The 19,422-nt window shown below is 44.9% G+C and overlaps 1 protein-coding gene across 3 annotated transcripts in view; it reads left to right on the top strand.

The window, feature by feature from the left end:
* The window catches only part of MTUS2 (microtubule associated scaffold protein 2), a 301,022-nt gene that overhangs the window by 229,523 nt on the left and 52,077 nt on the right, over positions 1-19,422 (top strand). For all 3 annotated transcript variants that reach the window (XM_077341792.1, XM_077341794.1, XM_077341793.1), the window contains one exon: positions 3,165-3,376. In XM_077341792.1, the coding sequence (XP_077197907.1) occupies positions 3,165-3,376 (212 nt within the window). The remainder of the gene's footprint in view (positions 1-3,164; positions 3,377-19,422) is intronic.

The raw sequence follows: 19,422 nt of genomic DNA on the forward strand, positions 1-19,422 counted from the left end.
TTCTGATTGCCAATTCTGATTCCCTCCCCTCTATTGGTACCATGGATTCTGGCTTTATTCTTTTACATGCTGAAGTCCAAAAGCAAAAGGAAAGAACCAGCCCTGAATCCAAACCCCCATGTGCAGCAGAGAGCTGACTGCCTCTGATTCTGATTTTGCTGTGATAAAAAGTGTCTGATTGGGAGATGCTCCATCGTGACCCAGGGGGCACAATCTACTTGACAATTCCTCTGCACAATACCCCACCATAATGAATAGGAGCTGTAGAATTATTTATTTATTTCATTTGATTTGATTTATAGTCTACCACTCCCAGACAAGCTGGCTCATGGCAGGTTACATATCAAAAACTCCACAATAAAACCCCAATAAAATGAGTTATCCCTCCCTGATGGCTAAAACAACCTCCCTCCCTCTATACCCCTCTATATCCCCCCAAAAAATCCTGCCTAAGGGGATAGATGGCAAACACATGTTAATCAGGGAGTAGCAGATATCCTAGTCCAGGGGTAGTCAACCTGTGATCCTCCAGATGTTCATGGACTACAATTCCCATGAGCCCCTGCCAGCAAATTCTGGCAGGGGCTCATGGGAATTATAGTCCATGAACATCTGGAGGGCCACAGGTTGACTACCACTGTCCTAGTCGATTCAGTAGGGGTCTAGATCTAATTGCCCTTGCTTTGCCCAAGAACCTGGTGGAAGAGCTCCATCTTACAGGCCCTGCAGAACTGGGAAAGCTCCGATTGGGCCTTCGGCTCTCCCGGGAGCTCATTCCACCAAGTAGGGGGCCGGGACCAAAAAGGCCCTGACCCAAGTTGAGGCCAGATGTATCTCTTGTGGGCCAGTGATCACCAACAAGTTTCTACCAACAGAATGAAGAGCCCTGCAGGGAACATAGGAGGGTAGGTGGTCCTGCAGCTATGTGAGGCCTTAAAGGTCAATACAGGACTCTGTTCATGTGAAGCATCCAGGTTGCTTTGCACAGGACAACTTTGCAGGGGAGCATTCCTCATGTTCAGTAGCAGAAGGGGGAGGCCGTTATATTCTCTGCCACCTTCAATAAAATGTCTTGACCAGATGTCTAGGGCTTGTCGCCATGACAATTAAGCATCCATAATATTTTACATAATCCATTTTTGCACAACCGCACTCAGTAAATGATAATGTTTTGATGCTGGTGCCTATAACCAGGTCTGCCCCCAGACTGCAACTGTCTCCTGGAAAATCTATGAAAAAAGGAAAGCTGAGCCAGGATTTTATGCTTATTGGAGCAATCCCCTGAGCCTGCTGAAAAGCCAGATCCAGGTGACCATGGGTTGGCTCAGAGGCTCTCATTGGGGGTCCCCATGCAGTATGGAGGAAATGCCGTCTGATACAGCAAGCATTCTAATAGGGGAAAGACATGTGAACGTGCAGCCCATTTCTTACCTGCCAAGCTCAAGCAAATCACCCATAGGAAGCACTGCCTCTCAACATCAATTTTGTATGGTCTGCAATGGGAAAGATGGATGGGTGTGAAAGCTTCGGTGTTATTCCCAGAGAAGAGCAATAGCTCTTTGTTTCAGGCGCAGACAGTCCCTTTACTGAAAGCAGCAAAAAAGTGCATCTGATCGCATTGCCACATAGGCAAATCAGTGGTGAAGGCACATCTGCTTGCCTAGTGGTTATTATTTCTCTTGCTCAGGGCTGCCGTCCCTGCAGCTGTCTCTCTTTGCAGCTCTCCTGGGGACGGCATCAGGAGGGCTGCCACCACCACTTGAGTAATAAGTGCTTCCTTTTTTCAAAAAAAGAAGTGTGTCACTGTAAAACTTAGGCGTTACATTTTCACAGTGACTTCTTTCATGTTCAGCAGGGAGATATTCTTAAGGGATGACTTAGTTGTCATTCGTTACTGAAGGGATTGAGGAGATGGTTAAGTCTGTCTGTGGGATGGTGGGTTTAAAATATGGATGTGGAGAGGTATGGAGTTCCGCTCCAGGATAATAACGTAGGAAAAAAGCACATTATGAGATTCCTGGATCTGGAGATTCCTTACTAAACCTGGATCCTTTTTGTTCTTCACATCCTCAGATGTATCCAGTGTTTCTTTAGGTCAAAGGGGTTCTACCCACAGGTTTGGGAACGTTAGGCACAGGGGGAACAGGAGAGGACAGGAATGGAACCGCAATTTTCCCATCCATTGTACAGCATTTTTTCAGGACCACATAAGTACAGCTGCTGTGTTGAAACTGGGATTTCCTTGTTCTTGAGGTGGCATCCTTCTCAGACCTTATTGGCTTCTGCTCATTCCTTCTTCATGATGACCATCCACAGTGTCCCGCTGAGGAAATGTGAACAATTTTTCCTCAGTCTTAAGGGAAAGGATGTTCCATTTGTTCTGTGAAACACTAGACCCATCTTGTTAATGGAAGGATTAAGACAAAACCTCAGGTACTGACAGTTTAACCCCAGTTCTTAAGTCCTATAATCGACTTAAGAACTGGGGTTAAACTGTCAGTACCTGAAGTTCTGTCTTAATCCTTCCATGAACAAGATGGGTCTAGTGTTTCACAGAACTTCAATAAATTTGTCAGCTTCCTGGAGTGCATGCTCTCTCTCTCTCTCTCTCTCTCTCTCTGTCTCTGTCTCTGTCTCTGTCTCTGTCTCTCTCTGTCTCTGTCTCTGTCTCTCTGTCTCTGTGTGTGTGTGTGTGTGTGTGTGTGTGTGTGTGTGTCTTAGAGTGCCATTAAGGCACTTAAGCCTTATGGTAACCCTATGAACTAACAACCTGAAAACTGTCCTTGCTCAGATCTTGTGAGCGGAGGGCAGAGCCGTCCTCTGCTGAGTCCATCCACTTCATGTTGGGTCTTCTTCTTTTCCTGCCGCCTTCTTCTTTTCTTAGCATTACTGATTTACAATAACTCAGATGTCTTCAAGAGTAGTCTGAGAACCTCAAAACGACATCCAATCTGCACGGAAGGATTCATAATCGTATACATATTGCTGTGCCTTGCAGACTCCCTTTCCCCTGAGAATAAAAGTTTTGTTGTGCTGGTCTGAGTCCTTCCACAAGCAAATTCACAAACTCCCTTTCTCCCCTGCAACAGAGCAAGGAAAAAGCTGTGTCGGTACATTCAAAGTGACTGATTACAGCCATGGGTATTCTTTATTGTTTCTTGCAGGACACCCTAAACAAAGGTCATCTGTTACGCGGAATGGATTTTCTACAAAGCCTGACCTGCAGAACCGAGAAGCTGAACGGCAGTTCATTCAGCAGATGAAGGAGAAGTGTGATGAACAGGCCAGGCGGCTCAGCCGCATCCAGGAGGAGCTCCGAAGAACTGGCTGTGGCTTTGATGTCTTTGTTATCACTACACAGCATTTCTTCAGGAAGGTAGGACTTCATTTGCTCTCTTCTGTAACTTAAAGCACAACAACAGTGTTTCTCTTCATTGCCCAGTGTAAGGTTACTGGGTATTGCATGGAATGGGGAGACAAGGAGCACATGGGGGTAGATGTGAAACTTGGGCTGTGTTTTCACAGGAAGCAAAGCATCAAGGTCAATTTTTTTCCATGTATTTATTTTTCCATTTATAGACTGCTACTCCCAGAATGAGCCTCTTGTGGCGCAGAGTGGTAAGGCAGCAGACACGCAGTCTGAAAGCTCTGCCCATGAGGCTGGGAGTTCGATCCCAGCAGCCGGCTCAAGGTTGACTCAGCCTTCCATCCTTCCGAGGTCGGTAAAATGAGTACCCAGCTTGCTGGGGGGGGGGGCGTAAATGGTAATGACTGGGGAAGGCACTGGCAAACCACCCCGTATTGAGTCTGCCATGAAAACGCTAGAGGGCATCACCCCAAGGGTCAGACATGACTCGGTGCTTGCACAGGGGACACCTTTACCTTTACTCCCAGAATGGTCTCGTGGTGGTTTACATCATAAAGCATTAAAATACAATAAAACCCCAATAAAATCTTCCCAAGTTTAACAACAAAAAAAGCAGCAGTGGTCACATTCTCTTAATCCAATCTATCCCACCTCGTACAGCCCCATGGCCAAGTTCTCTTCCGCTGAGAGTGGGAGCAGATCTAATAGACCTTGGGGTGGATCCTTAGTTGGTATACCAGGTGAGCAGTGGAATAGGCTGCCTAAGGAGGTGGTGAGCTCCCCCTCACTGGCAGTCTTCAAGCAAAGGTTGGATACACACTTTTCTTGGATGCTTTAGGATGCTTAGGGCTAATCCTGCGTTGAGCAGGGGGTTGGACTAGATGGCCTGTATGGCCCCTTCCAACTCTATGATTCTGTGATTCTATGACTCCACCCTGGCCTCAACCATATGCCTGGCGGACGAGCTCTGTCTTGCAGGCTCTGCAGAAAGCTGGCAACTCCAGCAGGGCCCCCGGCTCTTCCAGGAGCTCATTCTACTAGGTTGGTGCCAGGACTGAAAAGGCCCTGGCCCAGGTCGAGGCCAGGCAAACATACCAGGAGCCTGGGACAGCCAGTAAATTCATACCCGCAGAGCGAAGGGCTCTTAAACAGGAGCAACATCAGTCAGCCCAGCATCTTCACCACCCTTCTAATGCCAGCAGATTCAGTGTGGGAGCAGGGTGCAGTGTCAGCACTATACATATCCAGTGTGCACCAGGGAGATGCATTTGTATATCAACTAATCAGAAGGAGAATCATATCACCTTTGCTCTTTGAGCTACGCAATATACAAAATATGATCTGTGAAGACATCAGTGATGAGTGATCTTGACAAGGGATGGGTATAGTTTAGGCTGATCTGATCAGATCTTGAAAGCTAAGCAAGGCTGGTGCTTGGATGGGAGACCACCAAGCAAGACTTTGCAGGGGAAAGCAATGGAAGCTACCTCTGTCTAATCACTTGCCTTGAAAACCCTACCGTGTTGCCATAAGTCAATTGTGGCTTGACAGCACTTTCCCTCCCAAATTAATCGTCTCTCAGCATCTCATTGTCTGAGGCAAATGCAGTGGGAGGGGCACAAGTAGTCAGCAAATGATCTAATTGACCGTGGCATTTCCAACAGAAGAAGTTAGGCAGTTTTCCCATTTAATAGATCATCTTCATATGAATTTATGTGAATAATATTTCAGTTTTGCACCAATCATTGCACTGTGATCACTAGCTTGGTATGAAATTTCTTGATTATTGATTGTACTCCTACAAGTCGGCTTCCTACATTCATGTCTTAGAAGAGAGGCCGTTCAGTTTTGTAAATAAATGCTCCATAAAAATACCATTGCACAAAGGAGATATGACCTATAGCCATGATAATCCTGTATAGACAATATTCTGAATATTTTAGGGAGGGGGGAACATTGTAAATGGCTGCAAAACGAAATGGGGTTCAAACACTAACACTGTAATCCTGGGCAAAACTCCTTCAATCTAACCCAATTGAAACAAAATGTGTTTAGATTGTAGCAATTCCACAAAAGGATTGTGCTGTAAGTAGATGTTTGTAAGCCACTTTGGGATTCCTTCAGGCAGTGAAAATAGGGGTATTAAAAAAAAACAGCTCTTCTCCTTATGTTTTCGGATTTCCAGCTGGCCAAATAAATGATGCAAGAGGGAGCTTTACTTTTATCTCAAAGAGAATGGAAATGAAAACTGTGTTTCTGTCACTTACAAACTGTTGTTGTTGTTGTTGTTTAGATTTATTAACCACCACTCCTGGACATGCTGGCTTGAGACGGTTTATAATAAAACCCATAAAACAGAATAAAACAATGTACACTGTCAGCAACATAATTCCATCCATTCCCTCCCAGCCCACCAATTCAGACCCAGTACCCACTGCCCACCGGCCTTGAGAGAGGCCACCTGCCTAGACAGATGGGTATCCAGGGCCTCTAGAGGAGGGATCCAGATCTTCCCTAGCCCAGTCTCAACCAAATACCTGGCAGAAAAGCGCCATCTTGAATGCCTGTGGAACTGTGAAAGATCTTTCAGGGCCCTCAGCTCTTCCAGGAACTCATTCTACTGGGTTGGGGCCAGGTGTGCTTCCCGGGGGCCAGGAACCACCAGCAGATTCAATGTCCTGAGATGGGCATAAGGAGACAAGCAGTCCCTCAGGTATGCAGGGCCCAAGCCACGGATGGCCTAGAAGATAAGTACCAAAACCTTAAACCTGATCCGGTACAGAATTGGCAACCAATGCAGCTTCCTCAGCACAGGCTGAATATGGGCCCTCCAAGATGATCTCATGTGGACCTTAGCAGCCGCTTATTGTACCAACTGTAGTTTCCAGGTCAAGGACAGGGGAAGGCCTGTATAGAGCAAGTTACAGAAGTCTAGTCTGGAAGTGACCATTTCATGGATCACAGTGGCTAGATGCTCCGGGGAGTTGACAGAGGAGATCAGCCCTGACTGCTCTTTAGAAGGCCAGATCCTGAAGATGAAACTCAAATACTTTGGCCACCTCATGAGAAGGAAGGACTCCCTGGAGAAGAGCCTAATGTTGGGAGCAATCAAGGGCAAAAGAAGAAGGGGACAACAGAGAATGAGGTGGCTGGATGGAGTCACTGAAGCAGTAGGTGCAAACCTAAATGGACTCTGGGGAATGGTAGAGGACAGGGAGGCCTGGAGGATCATTGTCCATGGGGTCGTGATGGGTCGGACACGACTTCTCACCTAACAACGACAACAAAAGTTATTATTAAGTATACTCATTAAGGAAGGGTCAAACTCTAACCTTGATTAGTTGATGGAGTTCCTTTCCAAGCAGCTTAGTTGGTTAGTTATCGACTTGTAGCTGGCCCGGAATAGGAAGCTTGTCAGATACTGCTTGTGTGCTGTCCTCGGTGCTGAAATTGCCAAATGGGAAGCCCACTTGTGACAGTGTGAATGTCTGCAGAGGCTAACAAGCATCCATTTTCATGTATTCACAAGTTGCCTGATGTGTAATATCCTTTGCTGCCAACCAGGGGGAGATAGATTAGTCTGATAACCAATTATGAAATTCCAGTGTCCCAATTTCAAGCAACAAATTGAAACTGACTGCTGCAGTCTCTGTGTTAGAAGTAGCAACAGTGACATCTACTGGGGAAGGTAACATCCGACATAATCAAAGAACACTTGTTCCTGCTTCAGTTTTAAGCAGACACCGTAGAAGTTCCTCGTCAATCTGTTGTAATGAAAAAGAAATGAAGCCTTTAAGGTTCACAAGGCTGTATTTCATATCAGAATTAAAAGTAAGAGATCCACTGGAGTTTTAGTTTAATTTTTTATATTATTGCATTTTTAATATACTGAATGCTTTTACACCATGCAGGATTTCACTGCCATCTCTGATCAAACCACATTCAAGTCCAATATAATTCCGGGCTTCACTTTATTCTGAGATTGTTCCTTAACTTGCAGTCACTGTTGTATGACTAAACAAAAGGGGATCACTTAGCTTCATTTACGGTCAGAGACCAGCCAATTAAAAATATATAAACATATGTAAAAGTACAGATTAAGTCAGTCAGTTATAAAATAGATAAAACTGACATGAATAGGACAAAGGTATATAAAATACTATAAGGATCCAATATAAATCACCAGTTAATATGTAGGATTGGTCCAGTTCTTCCTTATTTTTGTAGCTGCCCAAGCATCCATGGAATCATGGAAGAGACCTCCAGTGTCATCTAGTCTAATCCCCTGCACAATACAGGAACTCACAACTACTTAGCAGCTGCTTTTGTTAGCTACTTATTTGTATCTGACAGTATTTATTTGAGGTGTTGTTTCCTCAGACCTCTGGGACTTTGAAGAAGAAGAGTTGGTTCTTATATGCTACTTTTCTCTACCCAAAGGAGTCTCAAAGTGGCTTACATTCGCCTACCTTTCCTCTCCCCGAAAGAGACACCCTGTGTGGGAGGTGCGGCTGAGAGAGCCCTGATATCACTGCTCAGTCAGCACAGTTTTATCGGTGCCATGGGGAGCCCAAGGTCACCCAGCTGGCTGCATGTGGAGGAGCGAGGAATCAAACACGGCTCACTAGATTAGAAGTCTGCGCTCCTAACCACTACACCAAACTGGCTCTGAGCCTGTACATATGCTATAATAAAACTTACAAGGGGAAAGCACTTATTTACAGAGGTTGCTGATAGCTTCATTGGTCCAAAATAAAAATGGGGTGTGTGTAATGCTTTATTGTTAAAACCAAGCAAAAAAGTGCAAGCTAAAGTTCTGCCAAAACTTGAAAAAAGTTCCTGAGTACTCAGGAAGAACTTGAAAACCTGCACATCTTTTTAATGTTTGTTTGGTTGACCCTAATGAATGGTATCGCATCACTGTTAATTTTGCATTTAGCTGTTTGTGGACATTTGTGAGAATCATCTGAAATGGTAATCATTTTCATACAAAGATTGGCTTTCACTAGATTTTTGATGTCCCCCATAACATTAAGGATACTCCTGATTTAGTGTTGCTATTTTCTGCTTTGGAATCCAAATTGATACATAAAGTCATAATATATGACTTTCCTGCATTCTCATTTTACTTGCTGATAAGTTCCCGTTTCTTCCTGGTAAATTCCTGTATCTTTGTAGGGTTCTTCCTGTTATGCATGTATTTTGCTCCCTCTAGTGGCTGTTTAGATGTCACTCCGATTTATGTCCAGCATAAAAACCTGCAGTTTAAATCTGCAGGGAGATATGCTGGAAATAAATTTGTGTGGTATTGAATTAAACACTAGAGGGAGCAAAATACATGCATAACAGGAAAAACCCTACAAAGATACAGGAATTTACCAGTGAGTACAATGAGAATGCAAAAAAATCTCATATTTCAGTCAGGTTTTCAATGCAAAGGGAGCCAACTGCATCTAGAAGTTGTCTTCTATTAACAGACAAGCTAGAGTGGTCTATCCCCTCCCCCCAAAAAAGAAGAGGTTATGCACATGTCCCTACATTACGTGTATGTTGCCACAAGGACTTACAGCCTGTATGTTTTCCATTGGAACTCAGTCACAACGCCCCACAAGGGCCTGATTCGAATCAGGGATTTTATCCGCCCCATTAGTATTCCATGTACATACATCCCCGCCCCCTGCCCCCCAGTACTGCAAATACCACCCTCTTTGGCTTGGAAAACTATCCCATAGGGAGAGGGTTCTCTATTGCCACATTTTTTATCCTAATCAGGCCCCAGGGGCATGTTGGGCTTCAGTCCCCGTGGAAAACATGCAGCTGCAAGTTCCAGTGGTGGACACAATTTCAAAGTGTCCTCTAGTCCAGGCCTTATTCATTGAGAAAGAGATGCCTCTGTTACTTCAGGCTCCTATTTATCACTGCTTCCTTATTCTTCAGGCACAGGTGCAGATAAGGCCACCCTCTGCTCCAGTTGGCATACATTTAGGCAGATGATGAAAATGAGTGGAAATATCTGCAGTCTGGCCATACACCGTCTGGGCCTGGCAAATCTTAGGCACACCCTGTCTGAATATGTCCCCTGGAGAGCACTTCACTCTGTGCAGGTGAACTGACTGGTAGTCCCTGGCCCGAAAGAAGTCCGACAGGCCTCCGCCTTGGCCCCTGCCTGTGGAATGAGTTTCCAGAAGATATCAGGGCCCTAACAGAACTGGTACAGTTCCTTGGGGACTGTAAGATGAAGCTCATCCAGCAGGCTTATGGCTGAGGCCAGATCAGACAGCCTTGTAAACTGAACATTGACAGGCCTACCCTGCCGACTCTCTGCTCTCTGCTCTCTCTCACTTTCCTTTAAGCGAGAAGGAAAACTAAACACTCAAGCCTTTGTCCACCGACTGGACTGTCCACCAACCAGCCATTGAGATCAGGCATATGGTTTAGTGCAGTGGTTCTCAACCTGGGGGTCGGGACCCCTTTGGGGGTCGGATGACCCATCCACAGCGGTCGTGGCAGGGCAAGCAGCTTGGCCGGGGGGGGGGGTGCCATCCACACAACAGCCTTGTGGGGTGGATTGAGATAAAGCATTTGTTCGTCTGTCTGGAGCAGCAGAAAACAGCAAGATTGGCATGGTGGGACAAGAGGCACAGCTAAACTGAGAACCCCCCCCCAAAAAAAAATAATATATATATACAGTCATGAACAATGGATCTTCACGCCATTGGTCAGTTTCAGTTTAATTTCTGTGAAAGAACACTTGCACAATTTTGTGCAAGAGCCGGATTTTCCTATAGGCTAACTAGGCTTCAGCCTAGGGCCTCAAGATCAAGAGGGGCCTATATTCCACATTTTTATAAAGGTTAGTACCAATCACAGCATGTTTCATTTAACATATTGATATATATCACAGTAATGATGTATTTTATTATCTCTCATGTAATTTACAAACTTAAAAATGGGAGGTGAAAGGGCCACATAAGTGGAACAGCCTAGGGCCTCTTTTTGTGTAAATCCAGCCCGGGGGTCACCATAACATGAGGAACTGTATTAAAAGATGGCATCATTAGGAAGGTTGAGATCCACTAGTTTAGTGTATTACTAACAATGAATAGTTGGTTTTAATTGGATTTATATTGATTCTGTAAACCTCCCTGACAGGCTCAATAGGGGCAGTCTGTAAATGCAATTAAATAAATAAATAGGTAAAGGTAAAGGTATCCCCTGTGCAAGCACCAAGTTATGTCTGACCCTTGGGGTGATGCCCTCCAGCGTTTTCATGGCAGACTCAATACGGGGTGGTTTGCCAGTGCCTTCCCCAAAATAAATAAATAGAAATAATCAATTAAAGCACCAGACATCTTTCAATTAAGAAATGAAAAGCACAGCATTATGAGGACCCAATTTTATTCATGTGACGGGTTGGGGAACTGCTTAACTCAGCTGGACTTACAAGCATCCACTAATGATCAGGAAGTAGATGACAAACGGACACGTGAGATGGCCTTATTCTGAGAGCACAACTAAATGATATGGCATCCTAGGGACAACCCAGTTTGTAAAAATGGGGCAATGGGAGACAGAAGCCCCTCCCTCCCCCTCACCCCATGCCATGGTCCTGAGCAGAATCAGGCCTTTTTTAAAGCAAGAGAATTCCTGCAGTAAAATAACTGCAGTGACTCTCTGTGGTCTCAGGTAGAGATTGTTCACATCACCGACTTCCTGATCTTTTGGAGATGTCGGAGATTGAACCAGTGACCTCCCACGTGCTGAGCAGATGTTCTATCACTGAGCCACGACCCTGCCTTTTGTTTACAAAAGCTGGCAATCACAGCTTTGGCCTGTGCACCAGAGGCCTCCCTCCCCACAAATAGTTGTTGCTTCTGGTGCAGCTGGCATTAAACTAGTGACATGACGTGGCTTGTGTTCAAGGAAACACAGAAATCATAGAGCCGGGCTTGGTGAACTCCAGGGCTCAGGAACAGTCAGAGGCTGAAATCTTCTGCAAGTGCTGACCCAAAAAACAGGTCAGAGATGAAAACAAGGCAGTTCGGCCAAAGTCACATTCGTCCTATGTTGCAGCTTCTCTTTCCGCCACTTCTGAACACCTGGTGGTGAATTCCAGGCTGAGGAATTGGCCTTTAATTGGCCTTTAATTAGCACTGATTACACTGAAACCTTTTTCTGCCTGCCAGCCTTGGAAACTGCTTGCCTGTCCCATTAGGCAGACGAGAGGGACACACACACAAACGTGGTTCTCACGGAGCAATTAATATATTGACTCTTCCCCAGGCTCATGGCAGAGGATTAGGCTCTGCTATTTAGCCATTAGATATGTTGCAAATTGGCCACTGAAGAGTATGAAATGTATGTTTGATGCTCATCGTACCAAGGTTGCAATCCCAAGGACCATATTCCCCTCAGGGAGCCCCCTTGAGTGACATGGGTCATACTTCCGGGTTGGCCTGTTAAGGATTGGTCCCATAATCATCTCATCTGCCCTTCCTTGGTACTAAGCATTTTTTCTTTCTCTACCTTATAAATAATAATAGCATGAAAGATAGTTCTTCCATGGTAAATAATTAGCAAAACATATGTGCGGGTTTCCTAGATTCTTTTTTTCTAAACCCATAAATAACAAGATGTTCTCCATCTCTCCCTTCAGGACTGTAACCCAAATCAGCTAAGCATTCAGTCTTGATTAATTGGCTCTCATTTTCCTGCTATTGTCCTCTTGAATTCCCATTGTGACTCATAAATAGCAGCCTTTGGGAAAGCTGCATTCTCAGGGCATCACATGGCAAAGCCTCTTGGCAACTATTAGCCCACAGTCTGAAGTGATGCATAAGTTAGATACACACTTTTCTTGGATGCTTAGGGCTGATCCTGCATTGAGCAGGGGGTTGGACTAGATGGCCTGTATGGCCCCTTGCAACTCTATGGTTCTATGATTCAATAGGTACGGAACCAGCATGTGGTGAAGCAATTCCTGGATGGTGCCACTTCAGATTGCAGGGGTGGCTTTACCTGTTTTGTTAGCTTCTGCATTCTTTTTTTAAAAAAGGTTCTCTGTGCATGTAAAGCAAAATTATTAAAATGAAGGTGAGGGTATGTTGAAATCATGTTAGTTATCATCTGTCTATAGATCAGGCTTTCTCAACTAGGGCTTCGTGAAATCCTGGGGTTTCTTGACAGTCCTGAAATGGTTTCCCAAAGTCCACACTCCTAACCACTACACCAAACTGGCTCTCAGTTTGGAGTGGGGAGGGGAGGGGCCCCAGTTGGCCGTGTCCACAGCTTTGCTTCTCAACCATATTCTGCACAATTGTGCCACTTCTGGGGCTTCTCGAACCCTTAGGAATGTTTCAACAATAAAAAAGTTGAGAAAGGTTGCTATAGATGCAGGATGAAGAATGAAAATCTAATGATGCCATTCACAGGGGAGGAAACCTTGTTACAATACAGATGGCAGCAGAGTCTTAATTGTTCTCAAGTGGTCATAATAAACACCTTTCTGCTTCCAAGCCAGCAATCATACTGGTCTGACCCAATTTGAAATGATTTCAACTCCCATTGTCAAATCACATGGATGTTTAAAAAGCTTTGAGGTTGTTATGAATAACAGAAACACCCTAAATGGAATAGGCTGCCAAAGGAGGTGGGGAGCTCCCCCTCACTGGTGGTCTTTAAGCAGCAGCTGGACAGATACTTATCTGGATGCTCTAGGCTGATCCTGCACTGAGCAGGGGGTTGGAAGGGATGCCCTGTATGGCCCCTTCCGGCTCTTTGATGCTATGAAATGATAGGCCTATTTGCTCACGTTCAACTCTACTCATACAAGAAAGGATGGATGGTGTTCATCCCCCCCCCAATTGATTGCCTCTTGAACCAAAGCCCAACAGAGTTAATAATGTAAAGATTCTTACTGACTCAGGAGAAATTTCCGCAGTTGCTTAAAAAATGGCTATAATGACACTAGGGGGCATTTCCCCAGTGAAAAATTGGGCTGCTCCTTCTCTCATAATTGGCTCATACCATTGACTTGCACTCCAATAAATTAAGACAAGCAACAGCAACAACAACAAGAAAAACCACCTTGGGACTCCCAAAGTACAGGGAATTCCTGGCCGATCTTCAACTAAGAGGCACAGTCTGCAGAAAACAGTAGGCTGTATGCACACAGTTGCTTTGATTACGTTTCTTTTGTTGCTGATAAGGCCAATTTGGAATTATTTGAAATGTCATTACTTAACCGTCCTATTTCCCATTGCAGTTTATTCCACTGAAATAACATTAGCATGTTTAATTTAATTATGGGGAGATGGGAATAGGAGGCTTCCTACTTAGCAATTTGATTATAGCCGGGTGTTATAGATCTGGTCCTGTTAAGCATGACGAAGCAGTTAGTCTGATGTGTTTAGCCTGCAAATAGATTGCCTGCTGATGGAGCAGTGTAGAGGGAGTGGTTTTTGAGCAGGAGGGGGCATGGCAGAACACATGCTTTGCATCCAGAATAGCCCAGGTCCAGTACCTGGCAGCAGAAATGGGTAAACTCTCTGCTTGAGACCTAGGCCATTTCCACAAAGATTATCTGCCCTGGGTTCAATGCTCTTGAGAAGCACGACTTTTTCCTACTTCCCCACAGCATTATATTGTGTTTGTGCATTTCTCCAGCTTTTCTCTGGCCAGTCCCAAAATTGCTTTCTGCAAAGTTAGGGGAAAGATCGCAGCAAATCCTGGATAGCTGCCATGTGGGTGGGATTTGGATTTTTCCATCCACACATCAGCCATTTTCCCTGCCAGTGTCCCTGTGTCTCTCCTATCCTCCTCCCTACAATTGGGGCATGTGTGTTGGGTTTGTGGACATTTGGAGACTGGGAGCTTGGAAGCAGAGACTGAGATCCAAAGCCCTTGTTAAGGATTCAGCAGCTCTCAGTCTTCAGCCAATCAGTGAACGGACTTAAGGACTAGTCACAGGCCTCCGTTAAGGACCAATTGTGCATCTTGGTGGGAGTCATGAAATAAGTTCCCCCAGTTGAGGCTGTTGCTCAGTATTTCTGGTTCCAGTAAAGCTGTTGGTCTGTGCCATACTGAATGCGCAGATTTAATAGGGGGACCTTTTTTGTTTTTAAATTTGCAGTTGAATAACATTTTGTTGATACGTGGTTAGGGGTACCACATACTCTGAAATCTTGACTTTTAAAATAAGTCTGTATGCCCATTGCAGAGATCTAAGGGGAAAGGCATATCACATAGACTTGTGAAACTGCCTTATACTGAATAAGACCTTTGGTCCACTGTCTACTGAGTTGGGCAGCAGCTCCCCAAGGTCACAGGAAGAGGTCTTTCATATCACCTACAAACTGATCCTTTCAACTAGAGATCCTAGGGATTGAATCTGGGATTGAAATGGAAGCTAAGAAGTGATACCTCCGCCTCCAATGTTCTGCCCTCACACCCACCTCCCTCTCCGTTCTCCCAAGGATGGGATTTTTTTAAAGTGAACTGCCTGGAGCAACAAATAGGCGTACAAGTGTACAAGTGTGCAGGCAAAGCAAAAAAGGATTTTCCCCAAAGTTGTCACACAAAGCATACCTCTCTAAAGTCCCCCCTCCCCGTTCCTGACTCTACCTAGGGACTGGGGAAATAAACTTTAGGTATTGTTACAAATTCTTACAAATATCTTTTCCCATTAACACATGTGTTCGGTGGAGAGCAGAAAGGTCTTCTCCATACTGCCAGATCCTGAATGAAACTGGTTGGCCATAGGTTCAGGACTAACAAAAAGTCAGTACTGTTTTGTAAAAATCACTTATGGAATTCAGAAGCACAAGAAGTATTGTGCATATTCTGGACATGCTGGATAATGCACTTTCAGTGCACTTTAGAAGCAGATTTTCCTGTTTTGCACAGGAAAATTGAGCTGCAAAAACATATTGAAAGTGAGTCATCCAAAATGTGCAGTATGGGCCTTGGTTCGGTTGAATCCATGGACTACATTCAGATGTGTGACAAACTGGCTTTAAACGGGGGGCGGGGGGGTGATTGGTATAACTTCTTGTGCTGAGTTTTCACTTCTCCAGCCTCCTTTCTCCTCTATCAAATGAAACTTAAAAAAATTCTCTCCCCCCCAAAAAAAAAAAAGAAAAAAGGAGGGGGAAGCTAAATAAAGTGTAAAAGTTGGGAAGGGGTAATACATAGGGACAAAAATATAACAACTGCGGTGGTAGATCTACATATACGTTTCTGTAAACTGTTTCCAAATATCTAAAAATAAGTCCATACACAATTGTTATCTATTGATGGAGTTCTAGGGTCGCCAGTCCATTGATTTACCTAGGGTTGCCAGATCTCTCTGACCATGGGCAGGGGATCGGGGATAGAGCTGCCAGATCCAGTTTGGGAAACTTTTGGAGAGTTGGGACAGAGCCTGGGAAAGACAGGGATTTCAGTGGGTACACGACGACAGAATCCACCTTCCAAAGCATCCATTTTCTCCAGGGGAATTGATTTCTGTAGTCTGGGGATGAGCTGTAATGTATGGCGACTCCATATGGTTTAGGGCAGGAAGCATTCAGAGGTGGTTTGTCATTGCCGATCAACCCTAGACTTCCATGGTGGTCTCCCATCCAAGTCCTAACCAGAACAGCCCAGCTTATCTTTTGAAATTTGATGAGATTTCCCTACATTCTGCCCAATGTTGTTTCTGGGTGTCTCACAGAGACTAGTAGAAAAGAGGGGGAGCAAGATTCCCTTCTGTGATATTTTATTCTAACCCAATATCACTTTAAAAAATAGTACATAGAATTGATTATCTCTATGCTTCTTTAGGGTTTCCCTCCGTTACTTCTTGAACTGGTGCCCTTTCTCCTCCTTTCTGGCTTGTTCCAGTGGAACTGGTAGTTAGCGTTACTGCATATTAGGATTCTGAGTTGCTATCTTTAGCCCAAATTCAGCTTTCTGTCTGCTAACCGAAGCAAGAGAATTGTTGCAGAGAAGAGGCTCAATAGGTACTGCCATTCATTTTCCTGATCTTTTCTGCTTCTCCTTTCTCTTTTGTTCCATTCTTAGTGACATATCATTATTAGGTTACAGTATTTTCAAAGGGTGAGGATTAATTAATGGCCAGGAACTCATTCTACAAGGATTTGTGGAAGCTTCTGCCATGTGTGTTTTTTCCCAGTGAACCATAGTGCGTATGATCATCCTGCATGAAATGTAGCCAAGTTTATAATTTAATATGTTTCGCCTTCCTCCAGATGGTGTCACAGACGATACCACTGTTATTGGAAAGAAAATTGGGGTCAAGTGCAATATATGACTAGGTGACACTTTCCGAATGGTGTTTTTACAAATGCCTTTTACAGTAGGCGAGACATTTTTGTCATCTGGACGACTGAATGGTGCTTTTCCAGAGTCATGGAAGATAAAGTTTTCTAGATGTAGTTTCTCCTCAGCGTATTAGTATAATTCTGCAGCTAGGTTCCCGTCTTGGTTGCCAATGGCCTCATTAGTCTTGGCCATGTGATGCAGCTTCAGTTTTAATTGCTAAGAGCCAGATTTCAAGTCATTGTGCAAAATTAACTTTATTTTAAAAAGCCATAAAGATGGAGTTGGTGGCCCACAGTTCCGGTTAGTTGGGGCCTTATATCTATATGGCAGCATGCGAAAATCACCAGTGGGTCATTTGCAGAATGTTTGTTCAAAGGGAAGACCGAGTTTCCATTCTGGTATTTAATTAAGTAATTATTGTTCACCTAGCAAAATAAATGCATGCACTTTGCATGAAGGGAAAACTTCACGTGTGACTTGGAAGTCACGCTATGCAAATGCAATACTTGTCAAAGATAAGCATGTGATTGTGAATCATGGTTCAGATGCAACAGCAAATTATGGCTTGTCCATATTTGAGCTTGTGTTCCTCTCCTACCTCCCACCACAATCCAAGGCTGTTACTCCAAAGTGTCAGCCTTGCCCCTTACCCTTGCATGTAACCAGTGTCTTCCCATGTCATCACATAAAATAAGAATACTGGGGAAGAGGCCATGCTTGCCAAATGCCCCAGTTCAATCTCAGTATCTCCAGTCGAAGCATTTCAGGTACTGTAATCAGTATTGGTAAAGACTGTTCTCTGTCCTGGAGATCCATTTTTTTTAGAGTAAGCAGCACCGAACTTGGTAGATCAGTAGTTTGACCCAATGTATGACAGCTTCATATGTTCTTTGTAAGTGCCTTTTTTTAACAAAATAGATTAATTATGCATTCTGCAGTGGACATAAGAACCTAAGAAGAGCCCTGCTGGATCAGACCAGTGGTCCACCTAGGCCAGCGTCCTGTCTCACACAGTGGCCCACCAGTTCTCCTAGAGGGCCAACAACAGGCCATAGAGGCTGAGACTTTCCCCCGATGTTTCCTCGTGGCTCAGAGATTCAACGTCTTAGTGCCTCTGAATGTGGAGGTTCCCCTGAGTCACCATGGCTAGTAGCTATTAATAGACATCTCCTCCATGAATCTAATCCCATTTTAAAGCTGTTTATTCCTGTGGCCATCACTACATCCTCTGGCACTGAATTCCAGATTTTAACCACTCTCTGTGACCACTGACCAGATGTCCAGATGGTCATTATCATTAACTTTAAAGTGGAAATAGGAATGGCAGACAAACTGAAATGGGAGCAAGACCCAGTGAAAGCTGCCACTGTGGTTTCATTTTTTTTGCTCTTTCTAGCTGGAGTGCCTTCCCCAAGGACAAGGTAAAAACTCAATCTGTGTTTTGATGATTAAATTGTAACTCTAAACAACGTGGCTGGATGGTTCAGATGTAGAAGCAAACCATAGTTTGGTTAAAGCATGACATTGAAATCATGTTTTATGTTGACATCTGAACCATGTCACTATGTCCATCTTAAACGTTACCGATGCAGCCGCTTTATTAGAAACTAGCAAGAAAGCCCATTGCAACCAGGAATGCAATGGGCGCTAGGACCCAGGGGACACCAGGAGGTGTTTTTTTTTCTGCTGCGTGGGGCTGTGAAAGGCTCCGACAGGGTTTTTTTGTTTCCTGCTGCTTGGAGCTGGGAAAGGCTCCTACAGGGTTTTGTTTTCTGCTGCTTGGATCTGCGAAAGGCTCCTTCCGGGGTTTTTTTTCTGCTGCTTGGATCTGTGAAAGGCTCCTGCAGGGTTTTTTTTTTCTGCTAGCTCTCGTGGGCGTGCCGGCTTGGAGCTCCTACAGGGGTTTTTTTCCTGCTGCTTGGAGCTGGGAAAGGCTCCTTCAGGGTTTTGTTTTCTGCTGCTTGGATCTGCGAAAGGCTCCTACAGGGTTTTTTTTTTCTGCTGCTTGGATCTGTGAAAGGCTCCTGCAGGGTTTTTTTTTTCTGCTAGCTCTCGTGGGCGTGCCGGCTTGGAGCTCCTACAGGGAGCTGCTGCTTGGAGCTGGGAAAGGCTCCTTCAGGGTTTTGTTTTCTGCTGCTTGGATCTGCGAAAGGCTCCTACAGGGTTTTTTGTTCTGCTGCTTGGATCTGTGAAAGGCTCCTGCAGGGTTTTTTTTTTCTGCTAGCTCTCGTGGGCGTGCCGGCTTGGAGCTCCTACAGGGGTTTTTTTTCCTGCTGCTTGGAGCTGGGAAAGGCTCCTTCAGGGTTTTGTTTTCTGCTGCTTGGATCTGCGAAAGGCTCCTACAGGGTTTTTTTTTCTGCTGCTTGGAGCTGTGAAAGGCTCCTTCCGGGGTTTTTTTTCTGCTGCTTGGAGCTGTGAAAGGCTCCTGCAGGGTTTTTTTTTTCTGCTAGCTCTCGTCGGCGCGGCGGCTTGGAGCTCCTACAGGGGTTTTTTTTTCTGCTGCCTCTCGTCGCGCTAGCGGCGAAAGGCTCCTCCGGGGGTGTGTTTTTTTTTTCTGCTGCCTCTCGTCGGCGCGGCGGCTTGGAGCTCCTACAGGGGTTTTTTTTTCTGCTGCCTCTCGTCGGCGCGGCGGCTTGGAGCTCCTACAGGGGTTTTTTTTTCTGCTGCCTCTCGTCGCGCTAGCGGCGAAAGGCTCCTCCGGGGGTGTTTTTTTTTTTTCTGCAGCTTCTCGG

The sequence above is a fragment of the Paroedura picta genome, chromosome 6 (genome assembly GCF_049243985.1).
Source record: "Paroedura picta isolate Pp20150507F chromosome 6, Ppicta_v3.0, whole genome shotgun sequence".
In the NCBI taxonomy this organism is placed as follows: domain Eukaryota; kingdom Metazoa; phylum Chordata; class Lepidosauria; order Squamata; family Gekkonidae; genus Paroedura; species Paroedura picta.